The sequence below is a fragment of the Pelodiscus sinensis genome, chromosome 1 (assembly GCF_052426305.1).
Source record: "Pelodiscus sinensis isolate ZL-2025 chromosome 1, ASM5242630v1, whole genome shotgun sequence".
NCBI classification, from domain to species: Eukaryota; Metazoa; Chordata; order Testudines; family Trionychidae; genus Pelodiscus; species Pelodiscus sinensis.
The window spans coordinates 96,079,626-96,098,025 of NC_143052.1; the positions used below are offsets into that span (position 1 = coordinate 96,079,626).

Here is an 18,400-nt window from a genome sequence, read left to right on the forward strand (position 1 = left end):
CAGAGCACCAGGTTCACCAGCTTATTGCACTGACTCCCGGGTGATGCCCCTTGAGGGCTGCGAAGACAGGGCGAGCCACACGCCCTAATAATTACAAACAATGTGCCTGATTTTCCATCACCCCTCCCGTCTCCAGAGCACCGCCCAAATATTTCCCGTCTGACACTGCGGCCCCCTGACCTGAGGAGCCCAGCACCCAGGAGGGGTCACGGAATGGCTACTTACTTATTCCAGCCAGTTGAGAGGAGAGGCTGTTGGCAGCTTCAGGCTGTTTCACTGGAAGAGGCGCACTGGGCCCTGTGTGGGCCGAACTGTTTTCCACCTCATTTGGGACCTTTGGGGAGAGGGGAGAGTTATTTCTTCTCTATTCCTGCAGCCTGGGCCTAGCCCTCACTGATCCCCTCACCACCGGCGGCCACAGGGTCTCTCCCCTGCTCCGTGAGGGGGAATGAAGGCAAAGCAGATCCTCCCTTGGTCACCGTCCCCCCTCTCTCCTGGATGTTAGCCAATCCAGCACTAGCCCCGTGGCCACAACAGTGCTGAGACTGGAGGTTCTCAACCTCTCCCCGGCCGGGCCCTGACCTTCGGTGAGCAATACACCCGTCTGATACCCCTCTGTTATCCACCTACAGGTCACAACCCCCAGCTTGAGAGACCAAGCTGGACACCCACGCTGCTGCCAGCCCAACACGTGAGCTGCTGAGATTGGGCCTGTCTCCTACATGCCAGCGCAGGCCACGCCGATGCAGCAAGGCAGCTGGGTTTTGGAGCAGCACTTCCAGCTTGTGAGCAAGGCACAGCGATTCTCCCTCCACCCAACCCTGACACAGCGAGCTGGGGAGGATGCAAACCCTGGCTTCGGTATATTCCTATCCACAACATGTGCAGAACCCTGCTTGGGAAGAGAGCTCCGAGTTACCTTAGTGGGCTGGCCTGCCCGGAGCCGCTCGAATCTGTGAGGAAGAGGTGAAATGAGATGCGGTTCCATGGCAAGAACTTTCACAGTTGCTAAGCATTTCAAGCAATTGTCCACCCGGCTCCTGGTGGCTTAACCCATCTCCACCAACCCATCTCATCCTGCCCCTTCACACCTGGAGGAAGAAGGGAACCCCCCACCCCTTTACGTTTGTGGAAAGAGGGAGACAGGACGTGGGGCAGAATGGGAGCTGCCAGGGGAGACGGAGCCTGTGGCTTGCTCCCTGGGAAAGAGCTGGGCTGCTCCGTGTGGGGCAAGGAAGAAGATGGGGGGGGGGGCCTCCAGGGTACCGTTCATAGCGCAGGAACACGTTGTTGAGGTTGTCGTTGACAAGAAGCAGCTCCTCCGTTAGCTGTTCATGGAGGATACGAGGGATCAGCTCCAGCACGCGCTGCTGCATCGCTTTACACGTCCGGTTCAGTTCCTGCCCACCGTGAGAAGGAGGAACCACAACGGTCAGGCAAAAGGGCTCATGGGAAGCCTGAGAGTTCACAGCTTTGAGGGGGCCTGACAGAGAGGGGTTAAAAGCCAGGCCCTATGGAGACTTCCATAAGGGGCTCTTACAGATAATGGCCTGGTCGGCTCGCCCAGCTGGAGAAAGCAGAATCTGGCCCCAATTAGGTAGAAATGCCCAATTTCCCAGTCAGAAATAGACAGTCCCTGGGGAGTATATTCCACAGCCTAACAGCTCTCACCAGCAGGCAGCTTTTCCTTGCAGTTCAGACTAAATTCTCCCCTCTCTTAATTTTACCCTGTCACTCTTCATTATACTCCACTGGAGCCCATCCTAAATAATTCTCTCTGAAATGTGCCCAGCCCCTTGGTAACTAAGTGCAATTTCTCTCCCTGGCAGAGAGGCTCATTTCACTTATCCCCCACTGTGCCGAGTCCTCTGTACTTCTCTCTCTTCCCCTGACACCTGCCGCAGATTCCTTACCTGAAGTAGTTCCAGATCAGAGAGCTCAGCCTGTCCCGGCACCAGCTCCGCCAGCATCTCGGACATCACCTTCACGTTCCCATTCACCACTTCCAGCTCGCTGCGCAGCTTCCCAACCTGCCAACGCAAGAAGAACGTGCTGACCGGGAGCTGTCTGCCCATAGCCTGGGCTAAGGAGAGAGGTAGGGTCATGGGCTAAGAGAACTGCTGCTGCTGCAGACTCAGCTCTGACTCTGCGGTTACTGTCTCAGGAGCTCTCCCTGCTGGGAATTTTCTAAGCTTTCTAAGGCATCTCGTGGGGCTCCACATGCTGAAGACAGAACCCAGGCCACTCACAAAACCTTCTGCCACCAGCCTCAGTTTCCAAGCTGCAGCTCTGCATTTTACAGGCTAGCACAAGGTGCTCTTGTGACCCAGGCCCTAATTTGCAGCCATTCTGAGAGTCTCACTCGTGAAACCAATAGTGCAGGAGAACAAAATAAAGCTCAGTCCGAGTGAGGGCGTGCGCTGAGTGCAGGAGGCTGCTAATGAGCCTCAGGAGAGCAGTTAACTCACCTCCCATTAGTGCAAGGGCACAGTCTGCAAGTAGCTGGAGAATTCCTTCCTTCTAGGCGAAGGGGGTAAGAGTCAGAGGTCACATTGTGTGGATGGGGGTGTGGCAGGGACAGGGACAGGCGTGGAAGCACTGGCCCTGGGCACTTCCTCCCCGGGCAGAGCTGACAGGTGGGAGAGTTACACACATAAAAGTAAATCAGTTGGGGCGGGGCAAACGGAGATGAAAATGAGAAACTGGTTGAGCAAACTGTTGCCATGAGGCGGCGTGGAGGAAATGGAAGCCAGCAGCTTGTTCCTATAAAATCTCTCTGTCCCAGCACTGCTCCTCACCGAGGGGTGGTGACTCAGGAGACGCCAACTGCTTCCTAGCTGGCTGCACTCAACCTGGGCAGGGATGCCACTGCCCTGGGCTGGTGACATCACAGCTAGGACCCCCGGGAGTGACCGAGTTCGAGAGTGGCAGCTCTGTCCAGAAGCCACTCTCCTCTAGGAAGGGGGAGCCCAGAGCAGCAGCACTGGGACAAAGAATCTCAAAGCAAGGGGAGGTGGCAGCAGCACCACTGGGCCGGCATTGGGCTTACCTGCTCTGGTGTGGGAGTAATGGGGGCATCGCTGGAGGCTTCTGGCCCCCCTGGCAAGGAGACAGGGTGCAGGATGGAGTCTAGTCTCTGAGGGCAGTCACCAGTAGGTGAGGTCTGTTCGGACGGAGAGTCAGAGCTATACACAGTCTGGAGAGAGAAAGGAACAAGTACAGTGCACGAGAGACGAGTCAGACAGCTCAGAGGTGCGAGGAGACAGCCGCTAGGGAGGAACGTTTATGCAAACTCAGTCTGCTTCCAACAGCTCCACCTGCTTCTCCTTACCATACGTCCGCAGCCCGTGTCCCCACCTCATCCCCTCCTGGTGCCACTTCCATGGCTTCTGTGCTATGGGCGCAGCCCCTTTTATACCCTCACATGGCCCACAAGTGGGCTACAATCAGAGACCCTTACTCCCAAGAAAAGCTCTGTGGGCTGGCTGCAGTCACAGCCCCATCCCCTAGCCCAACTCTCATAGCCCCCCGTTGCAGCAGCCCCTCATGTCAGAGGTTCCCCTGCTCCCTTTACCCTCTGTGGTGTGTGGATGGGTGACAGCATGTCCAGGTCAGTCATGGGGAACTCCAGGCCTTTCCTCCTCAGATCTTCATACACAGCTACGACGCCCGTCAGGTCTGGTGAGCTGCGGAATGCATCTGCCCAGGACTGGGGAGAAGAGCATGACCAGTTAAGGCATGAGCCCTTCTACACACTCACCTAAGGACAACATAACCCAGGTTGGAGCCTCTCTCTGGAGACCCATGCTTGGCACTGCCATGCTGGAGAGCCATCTCCCATTCTCTGGAAGAGCTGTGGGGGTGAGGCCCGGAGGCCCAGAAGTAATTATTCAGCATTGCACTGTGGGAGATCCTGGTTCCTTGCTCCCCGACTGCCCTGTATGACCAGCAACTTGCCAAGGGAGAAGAGAGAGGCCCATCAATCAGGCTTGTTGACTCCTTCTGTCCCTCACTCACCTGTATGAGGTTCAGCACCTTGTCGTGCACTATGGTGGGCGGGTTGTTCTTGGGGAGGATGGTTCTCACCAAGACACCTTCCACGAAATCTTGGCTGGCCACTAGAACATGGAAGCGGTGGCCGCAGTTTTTGACGCACGTCTCTAGAACCTGTGGAGTCACTGGCGTGTTAGTTTCTGGCCCCTCCATTCTGTCTGATTTGCCTCGCTCCTCCAATCGGGGGAACTGAATCCCCCTCCCCCCCTCCTTTCAGGAAGTGTTAGCACTTCTACGTCCACATGGTAGCGGTGTGAGGGGGGCAGGGAGGTGAGGATGAAGGAGGGACTTTTCACCCTGCTGGGGTCCTCATAACTGCTGGCTAGCTCAGCTTCCTAGCTGACGGGGAAGGGGGAGAAGTGGCCTTACCTGAGCCGATACAGGATCGGTTGCTACACAGGGCTCCAAAAGGAAAACCCACAGGTCAATGTTCTTCATTGCACTGAAGTAAAGCCTGTCACATGTGCCACATGCCCAGGGGGTGAGAGCCCTTCACCTACAGGAACCCCAGCCTTCCCTATTCAGACAGCAGGAATCACATGGTGCCACACACTCCACAGCTCCCAAGATGCCAGCGTCACTGCTGGACCATCGTCTTGATGCCACACCCTAGACTCCCTTTACAATGCCACCCCACACCTTACTCCAAGCCCCTTGGTCCCCGCTCCAAGGCCGGGACTATCATTCACGGACAGACCCCGCCTCCTTGGCACCTCCACATCCTCCCGGGCTTATTTAGTCCTGTGACCAATGGTGCTGTACTGTGGTTACTACGGGAGATGGCAAGGACCAAGAAGAGAGCGCCCCCCGGACCTGACTTCACAGTGGGGCTCGCGGAGTGGAGAAAGGGATCATATCACTCACCGTCAAAGCCAGCATGACCTCATGGAAGTTCTTATTCCCTACAATCCTCTTCTTTATGGCTCGGAAAGCATCTTTGGGCCTGGAGAAAGATTACACAGAGGGCTGGATTGGCTGCAGAGACACAATACAATATGGCTGCCAGTTTCCAGGGCCTTGCAGTAGGGTTGCAGTCAGCTGATGATTTGCCCCCTGGCTTTTGCGGTGGCCCAATACAGCAAGAGGTGAATGGGCTCTCCATGCTGGCTCTGCTTTGGAAGCAATAGTTAACCCTAGCAAGTTCCATTTCTTGGAGCCAGGGGCATCTGTGCTGAATCATCAACAACCCACCGTGTACCGACCCAGGCAAAAAGAGTGAGAAAGAGCAGACAAAAGGAGCAGTGCTAGGAAAACGCCACTTCTGGATTTGCCAGCCGTGACAGAGCAAAATCCTGTGGCAGAAAGGGGAAGTTTAGGATCGACAGCTCCGTGGGGGTGTGCCAGCAAGAGCCAGCTGTCAGGGATGGAGCAAGGGCGGAAGAGAGAGCCCTTCCTCCCCCCACAAACACACCATGTCCATGCAGAGCGGTTATCCCAAAACCTTAGGAAATGCACCACCTGTGGAAACAACTTCTGGCTGCACCGTAGGGAAGATGCGGCGGCAGTGTCACTTTGGAGAGGGAGAGAGTCAGGCTGTAATTGAGTTGGTGCCTTTCAAACTTCTTGGTCAGGGTAAAAATGCTGTGGCACAAAGGCATTGTGGGGACAGTGCGGCAGACTGACATGAGCTGGCAGAGCAATGGAGACTGGGGTCCTGGCTGTACTAGGAGGTGGTGTCGAAGGTCAGAATGAAGTGCATTAGCAGGGCTGTGGGGTAGCTCCTCCCAGATGTGAGTAACAGGGGGTGCTGTAGGCCAGGACTGAGGCGCATTGGCTGAACTGTCTGGGGCCCAGCACAGGAATGGCAAGGGGACTGCAGCTTAGGCCTGAGGGAGCAGGACGGGGGGGGGGGGGGGGGGGGGGGGGGGGGGGGGGGGGGGGGGGGGAAGGGGGCAGTGAGGACACCAGGACTGGAACAGAACAGGGGACTGTGGGTTGCTGCTGTGATGCACTAGCAAAGCTGGGCGACTCAGAGAACAAACAGCTTTGTAACTAGAGACTGGGCCATCTTAGGAGTTCTCTCTCTAGCAGCCCCGTGTGGGTGGGTCAGAGTGAGCAGTGAAGCCTCTCTTCTGAATTTCATGTAGCTTCATGCCTGTTACATACTGTTCTTGATGGCTCCGCGGGCAGAGGGAACGGCTCCTTTGGAGCTCACCAGCAAACCTTCTGTGGGTTATTTATAGGATCCTAAGTTAACATGTCTGACATTCCCCGGATTTCTGACGGTCTCATCTGAGGGCTGCTCAGGGAGAGGGGACCTTGGACCTCCCATCCCCTTCCGTGGATCTGACATACTGTATATGAAAATGCCTGAGAGAACAACTCTCAGGAAGAGAAAGGGAGAATAAGAAAGGGCAATAGAAAAGGAATACAACAGAACAGAAGAATTTCAAAACTTCTTTGCAGCAGAAGAATGAGAACTGGTTTGAACCGGGGGTAAATGTGAAACCAGATGGCCCCTCTGATAAATTGCTCCCCAAGCTGGAACTGTGGGGCATAACAAATGAAGTCTTTGGCAGTTGACATTAGCTGGGCTGCTCCTCTAAATCCCTCCACCACAGACCTTCCTCTGGGAGTGTCTCGTGACCTGGCTTTTATCCCATCAGCCCTTGCTCCCTCTCTGGCTAGGAGATTGGACTGGACAGGGTGTGTGCCGGGGGGTGTTTTTGGAGACTCATACACAGCAGACTCCGGGGTTGCAGCAAGTACACACACACAGGTTAGTGGGGCCAGCTCTCTTACCCTTCCTCCGTCTCGTTAATGATGTCACAAATCTCCATGTTGAGAGCCCAGTTCTCACTCTGCAGGGATCCATCGGTAGCTTTCTCTGGGGAAAAGAAGAAACAGGACAAGGCTAAGAAAGGCCTTGGTTTGCCTCCAACTGTTGTTCAGTGATCACCTGTGAGGAGTGTGGTCACCGAGGAGAGAAAGGCTCAGGCTGCTCTCAGATGGGGATGGAAACTTCCAAAACAAGGCCCCTCCAGAATCTTAACTGAAAGGAATGTGGCCAGAATATCCCTGTAAAGCCCCAACCCAGCCTGGTGAGAGGAGACTGCTGCCCAGTTGACAGTACTATTGCAAACAGCTCTGCTGGCTGACAAGATTTTTGCTCCAGCAGTGTTGCCCACCCACTTTGTTCATTACCTGGTGAGCTTCACACTACGCAGTATGGTGGGTGAGGACTTAGGGAAGAGGCCCAGTGGGGAAAGGGTGGCAAGCTAACTCCAAAATACAATGACACTACGGTGAAAAATGCTTGTTCCTTTTGCAGCTGCTGCACAGCCAGCACCCCCAAGCTGGGTCAGATCCTTCTCTCAATTACTCCGGTTTAACTCTTGATTTACACCACTCTGAGACAGAGCCCAAACATGCCCCTTGTTTTTATGTAAGCCCTGCAAAAACCAAAAAGCTGCTTAGTTTTTAAGTTTATTTTCCTATGAGGCCAAAACATCTGGTCTTTAGAAAGAGGGGAGCATGAAGGGAAGTGGGGTCCAACACCAAGTCGGGGCAATTTCAGTCCCATTCAGTGTCCCCTTTAATGCGGAGTTCCTGAAATTGCCAGGCTGTTATTCATGGTTGAGTCCTGAGCAACAAGCTGCTATTACTCAGAGTTACCAGTGCCTCCACCCTGTAATAGTCAAGCCTCAGTCCCACCCCGCACCCACAGACAAGAGGACGGGATAGGCTAGGAACACGGCCAGCCTACAGAGGGAAAACAAGCACTAACCAGGCAGACATGGCAGCTGGGATTCTATATATAGTGAAATGGTGGTGGCGCAGGGCGGGGGGGTTTCAAGGGCTGAGTAAACACAATACAACTGACCTGCATGCAACACACACAGACCTGCTAGGGACCAGAAAGGGCCCTCCTCAACCTTCCCATCTTCTAAAATGCTCACTGATCAATCGGGGCCAGAGTTTCAGACGAGCTCAGGGCCATAGTTCTAAGAGCTCAGGAGCTACAAGCTGAGCCTGATTTTTCCAAGAGAGCTGGGCCTCATTTAGGCACCTCATTAAAGGCCAGATTTTCAAAAGTGCTGAGTCCTTGGCATTCTGAGCTCTCATGAATATCACGTGGGTTCCCCTCACCCTCCATGTCCGAAACAGCCCTCTTGGCAGATTGGTTCTCTCTCCCCATTTCGGGCCCAACCTTTCTACGAGCACAGCAACAGCTAAGGATCTCGGCAAACACTCTAACGGCTTATACAACACCTCTCCCTGCTGGTGTTGCAAAGGGGCAGGTTCAAGACAGAGAGGGTAGGATTAGAGAAGGTCTTTGCTCCAGAGGGTTACCTGAAGTTACTTCCAGATCAAATAAAATAAAAATAAATAATAATAATAAATATCCCTGCATTTCTGGACATGATGCCACTGATCCTGCAGTGGGCACAGACTCTGTAATGCAGCCCATGACTACCTACATTGTATAAATAGTGTACTACTTCATTGTGTATCTCAAAGAGATAACAAATCTCGCCAGGCCCATCATATTCCGAACAGGAGGACAGCTGCAATCTGCTCCATTTAATGCAGCTCTTAAGCACTTAGCAACATATGCCTTTCGACTGAGCAAAATGTGGGGAGACCCAGATTAATCATCCCGGCACTCAGAACAAGAAGGGGGTAGGCCAAACCAGGCGTTGTAGGAAAATACCAGTGTAGCTTTACATGTCTTAAAAGATCAGGTAAATCTGGTTCCTCCTGCCCCACTACTATAACCTGAAGGCTCCAGGTAAGACAGGTGACTCTTTGCTACTTCAAGAATTAATTTTTTAAAAGGCTGGTCTTCAAATCTCCAGTTCTCCAGTGGGTACATCCTGCCCATTATAAACTTCAGCACAAAATCCAAGATGGCTACATACTCTGTCCCACTGTTACCTGTCCACCTGCACTGAAGGGCACAAGCAAGTAACACCACGATAGCTCTATTGAAAAGGGTGTGTACCTCAGCACCCCATTCTCCCCCCTCACCAAAAAAAGCAATCACACGTAGACGGAAAAAAGGAGCCACCTCACTTGTGCATAGGGGAGAGGCAGCAGTGGATGCGGCTGGTGCACAATGGCAGAGAAACTGGAGAGTGGGGGTGAAGGGAAAGCTGATCACAACCATCGGTGGCTTCCCTTCAATGCAAGAGTCTCTCGACCCCACGGCCCCAACCCACAGACTCCGCAGGCTCCCTCCCCCTCACCTTCCTTGGCTTGATTTCACATGGTGAGCTATATCACCCCCTGCAGAGATCGTTTTAAGGTCTGGGAAGGTGTTTACTTTTCAGAAAGGAATGCAAACAAGCGGCACACATTCCTCTGGCTGGCTCCTCACCTACAAGGAGAGGATTCCGAAAAGGTTACCTATATGTACACAAAAGGCCAGAATAGAGAGCCCCATTGGTTACTGACTCAGCCATCCTGACTGAGTGTGACCAACCACAGGTGGTGCACCTGCTAAAAATGCAGCTCACCCACAGAAATCAGAGACGAGCGCAATATTTGAATGCAGGGAAAGATAAGAGCATGATTGTGAACTAGGGCCAAGGACAAAGCAGCAGAAACAATCCTATACAGTGCAAGGGCTGGAATAGCTGATCTAACAGGCCTTTTCTGTCTCTAACTACTATTATCCTGAAGCTTTGGGGGGGTAGCCGAGTTAGTCTGTACAGGATAAACTTAAAAAACAACAAATAGTCTGGTAGCACTTTATAGGCTAATGAAACATGTAGATGGTATCATGAGTGTTCGTGAGTCCAGTCCACTTCTTCAGTCTGGTCATCAGAAGAAGTGGGCTGTGCCCCACAAAAGCTCATGATACCATCTACATGTTTTTGTTAGTCTATAAAGTGCTACCAGACTATTTGTTGTTTTTTAAGTTTATTCTATTATCCCATGATGGAGCATTTAAAAAACATCCGTTTTCAGTGTTTTTTAAATGATCCATCATGGGATAATAGAATAAAACATCCAAGCTGCTTCTTGAGATAGCTGAAGTTAATTCCCTTCTCATCTTTCTGTGCGACTCCCATGCAATAATGGACTGTCTGAGCTCAATAAGAGATGAAAGAGCTTTCTCCAAGACAGGAAATCCAGGCCTTTAGTGCTTTGTTGGAGCTTTGAGGGGAAAACAAAGTCTGTTTAGTGATTGCATGAAGGATCAGAAGGACGGACCCTGTTTCATGAGTTGTAATTAGCCCTCGAGCTGTCTGTCTGCCCCTCACGAAATTTGACTCTTGTCAGCCTGAGTACTACGCGGAGCAGGAGGCACAAGAGCCTGAATCTGATAGGCAAGTCAACATTCCAAATCGCAGGGGTCATCAGAGAATGCACGAAGGGCCGGCATTCGGAAGGGCCGGCATCTGATTGGCTATAGCACATTCCAAGTTGACAGTGTGTCTGCCCCACAGAAACTTGAGAGCCATTTTATTCTGGCAGTAAATCTAGCTCTAGAAGGTGGTGATGCTCTAACTCACGGGTGGGGAACCTAAGGCCCGGGGGCTGGATGAGGCCCCCAGCTTGCCTGGATCTGGCCCCCGAGGCTTGGGACTCTGCCCCCCAGCATTGGGGAGCGTGTGCTGATGCTCCATCACCCATCCCCTGCTGTTTCCCCATGGGGCTGGAGCACACAAAATCTACTAATCTGCCCCCCCACCCCCACCAGCCAGGCTCTGGTGTGCAGTGTGACGGTTTGTTGGGGTTTTTTGCTTTTCACTTGTGTGTGGCTTCCAACTGATTTTTCTGTGGGTCAGTGGCCCCCGACCCACCCCTCCTCTAACTACAGGTTGAACTTCTCTGGTCTGGAAACCCATGGTCTGGAGAGCACCTGGACTAGAGAGCACCGGTGGCTGGGATTCTGTTGGCTGTGAGCAGGACGAGGGTCCAACAGCCACAAGTAGAGCCAGGCGACTGGCAGCTGTGGTCAGGGCTGGCAGCAGAGCCCAGACAGCCAGTGGCCAGGAGGGGAGTTGGACGAGCAGCCAGGCCAGCAGCAGAGCTGGGTGGGGGTGCAGAGCCCACAGAGGAGCCGGCAGGGTCTGCTGACAGACCCCGGGAGAACCTAGAGTCCATCAGCAGAGGGGCCAGAACTGACCTCCCCTGGTCTGGCGCAAACTCACTCAGGGCAGATCAGGTCCTGAGAGCGCTGGTCCATGGAGGTCCAACCACTACTGACTCATGTGGACCTATATTGCTCTATGGTCTGGTCAGATTAATTCAGGCTGTTAGGAATTCAGGCATGCTTCAAGCCCCCCCAAAAATACTCTTTATCCTCAAACAGCAACTTCAGTGCCAAGGCATATATTAACAAAGAACAGAATCTCACTCTCTTTTTGCCTGTTATTTAAAGCCATCCTGCTTATTGTGGCTAAGTTATCAACGCTAATAGTGTGCTAAAACAGGAGTCAATTGCAGACCTGGCACAAGTGGGACAGTGGAAGTGCGCCTGCTCATTCTGAGAATGAATTTGACATAGGGACTTGATTAATTTGCCAGTCTCTCTCTTCTTCCTTCCCAAATCTGCTGGGTAGGGAGACCATGGTGCTGGAGTTGTGATCTCAAACAATCACTCCTGTGGCAGCAAGCTGTCAAATGGCAAACAAGTCAGAGTACAGGGGAAGCTAAAGATAGATGAGATTAATCAGCCTCCGTGACCTCTGCCTCCATCTCTCTCAAGAACTGACGCACCTCTCACAAGTCAGTCAGCATCCAAGATCTCCTCTCCTCATCTATATTCTAAAAGGCTCCTGTAATGGGGCATCTGCCATGCACTGACCCTTTAAAAGTTAAAGCCCAGCCCTGGGAGAAGGCTGGAGCAGTGGAGCCAGCAGCTGTGGCCAGTATTAGCTAATTAGGGCCCAGCTGAGGGCTGTACAAAGAAAGGCTCCTGGAGGGGTATAGACAGACACACTCTTGCTCTGGCTGGGGAGTAGGAGGGACCAGGCTGTCAGGGAAGCCAAAGGCTTCTAGAGACAAGGCTTGAGAATAGTAGGGCTGTGGTTAGAGCAAGGCTGGGGAAAGGCAGGCAGAGCTGGAGAAGCTCTGGCCAGGCAAACTGCTAGGCTGCAGGGCCTGAAGCGAGGTCTCAGGGTACTATGGCTGCAGGGAGGCAGCGGCAGCAAGTCCACACCCCCTTACCAATGCTGAGTGGCCATTTCAGACTGCAGTTTGCCCCTGGGGTAAGGGGTTGGATGAAGACTGGTAGTGGGTCACTGAGGCATATGGGGTGGGGGTTCCCAGTGGGGGAGGACCCTAGTGTAGAGATATTGAGGAAACACCAGCCAGAAGGGGGTGCTCCAGCATCAAAAAGCTGATTCCCTGAGTGATCAGTAGGAGGTACCTGTGGTGGTGAGCTATGCCTGTTACAGCTCCCCAGTAACAAGTCACAGTCTACGATCCCCTCCTTCAACATTCCCAGTACTGCTTGGCTCAGCCTAGTTTTATATAGTTCTGCAAAGAGCTGTGCACTCACAGCTCCCACTGGCTTCAAGATGAATGGAGGGTGCTCAGCATTTCATGGGATGCAGCAGCAGGTGACATTGGAGACAATGCACCCTCCATCCATGTTCGCTCTGGCTTCCTGTCCAACTCGGAATCCTGTACAAAATCTCCCTACCAAGACCTGTGCTCTCCCCTCCTGTGAAGAAGAACAACCTCAGCAAGGGCTCCACAATTCCAACTTCATCTACATTCTTTCCTTTAGAGACAGAGGAAGGTGTATGACCACATCCAAGCTAAGGATCCATAGCAAAGTGTTGTTCCAAGTCAGTGGGCAGCTGAGCCTCTCTGCTTCTTCCCATGCTTCCCTCCATGGTTTCCTAAGCTGTTCTGCAATGGTTCCTCAGGTAGTGCCTGCTCTTTGTTGGGCCCTTCTATGGGGTTTGGGCCCAGAAGAGCTGTTAACACTTACCTGAGCAGTATTAGCTTTTGGGTACCTGTGTGGTTCTTAGTAGGGATGTAATAGTATAGCCGATTAACCAATAAGCAAAAGCTTATGGGTTAATGCTACAGATTACGCGCATTCCCCTCCCCTCGCTGTTGTCAGTAAATTTTTTATCAAGCTGGCCAGCAGCCCAGCTCAGTCCCGGTTTGCACTGGGTGCAGGACCTACCACCGTTGCAGCTCTGCATCTAAAGTGTATTAGGAGCCAGGCGGGCAGGCGGCCTGGCTCAGTTCTGGCTTGCGCCGGGTCCAGGAGCTCAGATGCCCCTGCCACCCCACGCTGCTGCCTCTGTATCAGAGGCAGCAGCGCAGGATGGAAGGCAGCCGGTCCGTGAGGGGAGCCGGTTTTTAAACACGCTCCCCTTGCAGAGCAACTCCTGCCTGGCACCCTGCGCTGTTGCCTCTGATAGAGACACAGAAGTGTGGGGAGGCAAAGAGCTCCCCTGGTGTGGGGCAGGAGAGCACTGGCTGTTAGTCCCAGCCCAGGGACTATAGATTAGTCGACTAACCGATAGGAATTCATGAGGTTAGTCGACTATTCAATTAACTGATATTTAACATCCCTAGTTATGAGTAGGGATATAAAGGACTGGTCAACTATCCAATAAGCAAATGCTTATTGGATAGTCGACAGGATAGTTGACTAGTTGTCCCCCCTCCCCTCCCTGCTTGCTGCCTCTGTCAGATAGAGGCAGCAAGGGGGGAAGAAGAGGGGTATTTCAAAGTGGCAGCGTTGCTTGAAGCCTGGGGTCAGACCCAGGGCTCCACGTGGTGCTGCCGCTTTGAAAAGCTGCGTGCAGCCGGGGGCCAGATGTGGTGTTCCTGGGCTGCACGTGGCGACTTGGGACTCCCACGCTGACTCCTGGCTCCGTGCAGTGCTGCTGCTTTGAAATGCTGAAGGTAGCCTGGGATAGAGAGTACGCTTATTAAGTTTGCAGATGATACCAAACTGGGTGGGGTTGCAACTTCTTTGGAGGATAGGGACATAATTCAAAATGACCTTAGCAAGTTAGAGAAATGGTCAGAGGTAAACAGGATGAGGTTTAATAAAGAGAAATGCAAAGTGCTCCACTTAGGAAGGAACAATCAGTTCCATACATACAAGATGGGAAGCGACTGTCTAGGAAGGAGCATGGCGGAAAGGGATCTAGGGGTCATAGTGGACCACAAGTTGAATATGAGTCAACAGTGTGATGCTGTTGCAAAAAAAGCAAATATGATTCTAGGTTGTATCAACAGGTGTGTTGTAAGCAAAACTCGTGAAGTAATTCTGCCGCTCTACTCTGCACTAGTTAGGCCTCAGCTGGAGTACTGTGTCCAGTTCTGGGCGCCACATTTCAAGAAAGATGTGGAGAAATTGGAAAGGGTACAGAGAAGAGCGACAAGAATGATTAAAGGTTTAGAGAACATGACCTATGAAGCCAGGCTTTGTGAACTGGGCTTGTTTAGTTTGGAAAAAAGAAGATTAAGGGGGGACATGATAGTGGTTTTCAAATATCTAAAAGGGTGTCACAAGGAGGAAGGAGAAAATTTGTTCCTCTTGGTTTCTGTGGACAGGACAAGGAGTAATGGGCTTAAAGTGCAGCAGAGGAGATTTAGATTGGACATTAGGAAAAAATTCCTAACTGTCAGAGTGGTCAAATATTGGAATAAATTGCCAAGGGAGGTGGTGGAATCTCCCTCTCTGGAGATATTTAAGAACAGGTTAGATAGACATCTGTCAGGGATGGTGTAGACGGAACTTGATCCTGCCTTGAGGGCGGGGGGCTGGATTCGATGACCTCTTGAGGTCCCTTCCAGTCCTATTATTCTATGATTCTATGATCAGGCTCCTCGCAGTATTTCAAAGCGGCAGTGCCACACGGAGCCCGGGGTCAGTAGGGGAGTCCCCAGCTGATCCTGGGCTCCACGTGGCGCTTTTGTCTTTGAAGTGTAGCAACATCCCTAGGGCTGTTGCTACACTTCAAAGGGCAGAGGCGCCCTATCGACTAATCGAATAGTTGATGCAAAATGCATAGACTATTTGATTAATTACCCGATACTTAACATCCTTAGTTCTGATGAGGGCATGCTTAAGAGAATGGCTGCTCTCCAATTCTTTACTCCCTCAATTCTTGAACCTGCAAGAAGTCTCAAACCCATGGAGCTGGGACAGAGGGACTGCTCAGAGGTGGGGTGGGGGATGATGCAATGGCTTCACTTTTCTCCTTTCATTGCTTGGAGGGGGTGAGTGTTTCTGCTGCGTTTTATTCTACTGATCTCTGTATGCCACAGAAGAGGGCTCCAAACCTCCCTGACTTTTGCTACCCTCTCCCTTCCAAAATTAGCTCTTCCTAATTTCTCATCTTCCTTAACTACCACACTCTTCTATGCCTTTGCACAGGAAGTGCCAGACCGCTCTCCCCAGGCTGGCTCTATTCTCTGGTACAACCAACCTCTATTCTGAATCGTGCTGCAATTTTCTCTAAACTCCAAGGCTGTGTCTAGACTGGCAAGTTTTTCCGCAAAAGCACTTGCTTTTGCGGAAAAACTTTCCAGCTGTCTACACTGGCCGCCTGTATTTCCGCAAGAACACTGATGATCTCATGTAAGATTGTCAGTGTTCTTGCAGAAATACTATGCTGCTCCCGTTCGGGCAAAAGCCCTCTTGCGCAAATGCTTTTGTGCAAGAGGGCCAGCGTAGACAACGCGGTATTGTTTTGCGCAAAAAAGCCCCGTTGGCGAAAATGGTGATCGGGGCTTTCTTGCGCAAAACCGCTTGTAGATTGGCACGGACGCTTTTCTGCAAAAAGTGCTTTTGCGGAAAAGCGTCTGTGCCAATCTAGACGCTCTTTTCCGCAAATGCTTTTAATGGAAAACTTTTCCATTAAAAGCATTTGCGGAAAATCATGCCAGTCTAGAGGTAGCCCATGTGTCAGGGTCTGGGAGCATGAGGTATTCTATGGGCGGTTCCCTGCCCTTTTTGATAGTGTAACAAGGCCCCAGAGACCCTTGGAGAGCTGTTATGTTCTTTTCCTCTCAGGGAGTTTCTTGTAGCTTGTAGAAAGGGAACACGGAAAGCCTCACATGCAGCAAATCCACAAACTGTGCAGATGGAGAATTTTTCTATGAATTGGTCAAAACCTCCTATTTTGACAGGAAGTTCCTGGCCCTCTAGTTTGGGAGGGGCTTTCAACATTCTCTTAAATCTCCATACGCCAGGTGTCCCTAATCTGGGAACACCAGTGTACAGAGGGAGAAGCATCTCTACACTGATGGGGGAAAGGGCAGCATGATAAGCCTCTTCCCTTGAGACTTTTCCCTACCACTCCTATAGCATCAGGGGCGGAGTTGGCGAGCAGCGGGGAGCATGGAACCACCTGGCCCCAGGCGTGGGTGGCAGGTACTCACCCAACTCCCACTCCGTCATGAACAGTCCCCACAGTGCTCTCCCTGGCCGAGCAAAGTCTTTAACACAGCATACCCCGTTTTCAGGGTTGCTGCATTAAAGAGGTTCAAATGTAAAACAACATAATAGAGCCTGGTCCTGGGGTTAAATTGGAGGACTGGGACTCAGGAGCTGGAGAAACCATTCTTGGCCTTCAACTGACTTACTGAGAGATTACTGGGAAAGTCGCTGAGATGATCAGTGCTCAGTTCCCCCAAAATGAAAAATAAGGGGGATATATTACTTTCCTACCTCACAGGGAACTTAAAACATCAATATCTGTAAAGTACAGAAATCCTCACACGGAAGGCACCACACAAATATTTTTATTATTGCATTCAGGGTCTTTCATTGTAGTGTTTTACAGGCTTTACAAAACAGAGTTACTTTTGTTCCCCTAGTCATTTAAGCTGTTGCACTATTATCCTTCTGAGTCTGCCACCAGCCTGAAATAGCAGCACTATCCTGGCCTAGTGCTCAGGATTCATGGGCTCAAGCCTCAGCTTAGCCATTGTTCTGTTGCTCTCTTGGGTCTCAGGTTTACTTGTCTGTACAGTAGGGATAATAGTGTTTACTCAGGACACAGGGGCATTGTGAGGCGGTGCTGGGTTTCTATTTACAGCTGCCAGGTATTTCCCCACCGTTGTAAAACCATGACCCCCTCCTCACCGGCCTCTTCAGCACTGGTTATAACATTCTCACCCCTTTGAGCTTTCCTAACCCCTTTCCATCTGGGGCTTTTCTCCCCGCCACATCTCAAGTACTGCAGACATGAGGCTCTCCTTTCCCATGTCCCCCTCTGTACACCAACAGCCCTAGATACTCGGGCCTCCTCCTTTTGCTGTTGGCTTGTTGCTTGGAACCCTCCTCCCCCACGCCCAGGTATAATAGAAACAGAATCCCAGGGGAAGTGTCTTATAAACTGGTTGCCATTAGGGATGTTAAGAAGTGTATAATTCATTAACCACATAGTCAACAAAAATGTTATTGATTACACAGTCAATCAGCAAGGGTTAGCAGGCAAGCACTCAGTCCCGGCTTGTGCTGGGTCCTGGGAGTTACCCTCACTGCGGCTCTGCAGTTAAAGTCTTTTAGGAGTCGGGTGGGCAGGCAGCCTGGCTCATGCTGGATCCTGAGAGCTACCCCAAGAGCGGCAAACCCAGAAAACAGGGTATGTTGGATTAAAGATTTTGCTGGGCCACAGCGGGCACTGTGGGATCTGTGCATGACAAAGTGGAAGCTGGGCGAGTACCAAATGAAATTAATAGGCAGCAGGTTTAAAACAAACAAAAGGACGTTTTTCTTCACTCAGTGCATAGTCAGCATGTGCAACTCCTTGCCAGAGGATGTGGTGAAGGCTAGAACTTCATCAGGGTTCAAAAAAGAGCTAGATAGATTCATGGAGGTTAGGTCCATCAATGGCTATTAGCCAGGATGGGTAGGAATGGTATCCCCAGCCTCTGTTTCTCTGGAGGTGGGTGACAGGGGAGCATCACATGAAGATTACCTGTTGTGATCCCTCCTTCTGGGGCATCTGGTATTGGCCACTGTCGGCAGACAGGATACTGGGCTAGATGGACCTTTGGTCTGACTCAGTATGGCCATTCTTATGTTCACTGTGGCTGTGCAGTAAAAATCTTTTAGAAGCCAGGCAGGCTTACGTCAGGTTCCAGGAGCTATCCTGCTGTGACTCTGCAATAAAAGTATTTTAGGAGCTGGGCGGCCTATTCATCCAGCTCCTAAAAGATATGCACTGCAGAGCTGCAGCGGGGGTAGCTCCTGGACCTGGCACCAGCAGGGATTGAACCAGGCTGCCGGCTAGCTGTCTAAAAATTTACTGGTGGGGGTAGGGGAAGAAAGGGAAATGTGTGTAATTGAGAGCATCAGTGCTTTTTTTGTGAGCACTCACCACTTTCCTCCAGCACAGCCCCCTGCCGGCCCTGGGAGCACTTGTGCTGCGCTGGATGGAAGCCCACTCAGGACATGCAGCAATTA

At 51.7% G+C, this 18,400-nt stretch overlaps 1 protein-coding gene across 2 annotated transcripts in view; it reads right to left on the reverse strand.

The window, feature by feature from the left end:
• The window catches only part of TOM1 (target of myb1 membrane trafficking protein), a 35,104-nt gene that overhangs the window by 12,968 nt on the left and 3,736 nt on the right, over window positions 1-18,400 (reverse strand). For both annotated transcript variants that reach the window (XM_075938063.2, XM_006137963.5), the window contains exons 2-10: window positions 6,796-6,880; window positions 4,918-4,996; window positions 4,018-4,167; window positions 3,575-3,709; window positions 3,050-3,196; window positions 1,914-2,030; window positions 1,267-1,400; window positions 920-953; window positions 226-334 (exon numbers count right to left, since the gene is read on the reverse strand). In XM_075938063.2, the coding sequence (XP_075794178.2) occupies window positions 226-334; window positions 920-953; window positions 1,267-1,400; window positions 1,914-2,030; window positions 3,050-3,196; window positions 3,575-3,709; window positions 4,018-4,167; window positions 4,918-4,996; window positions 6,796-6,880 (990 nt within the window). The remainder of the gene's footprint in view (window positions 1-225; window positions 335-919; window positions 954-1,266; window positions 1,401-1,913; window positions 2,031-3,049; window positions 3,197-3,574; window positions 3,710-4,017; window positions 4,168-4,917; window positions 4,997-6,795; window positions 6,881-18,400) is intronic.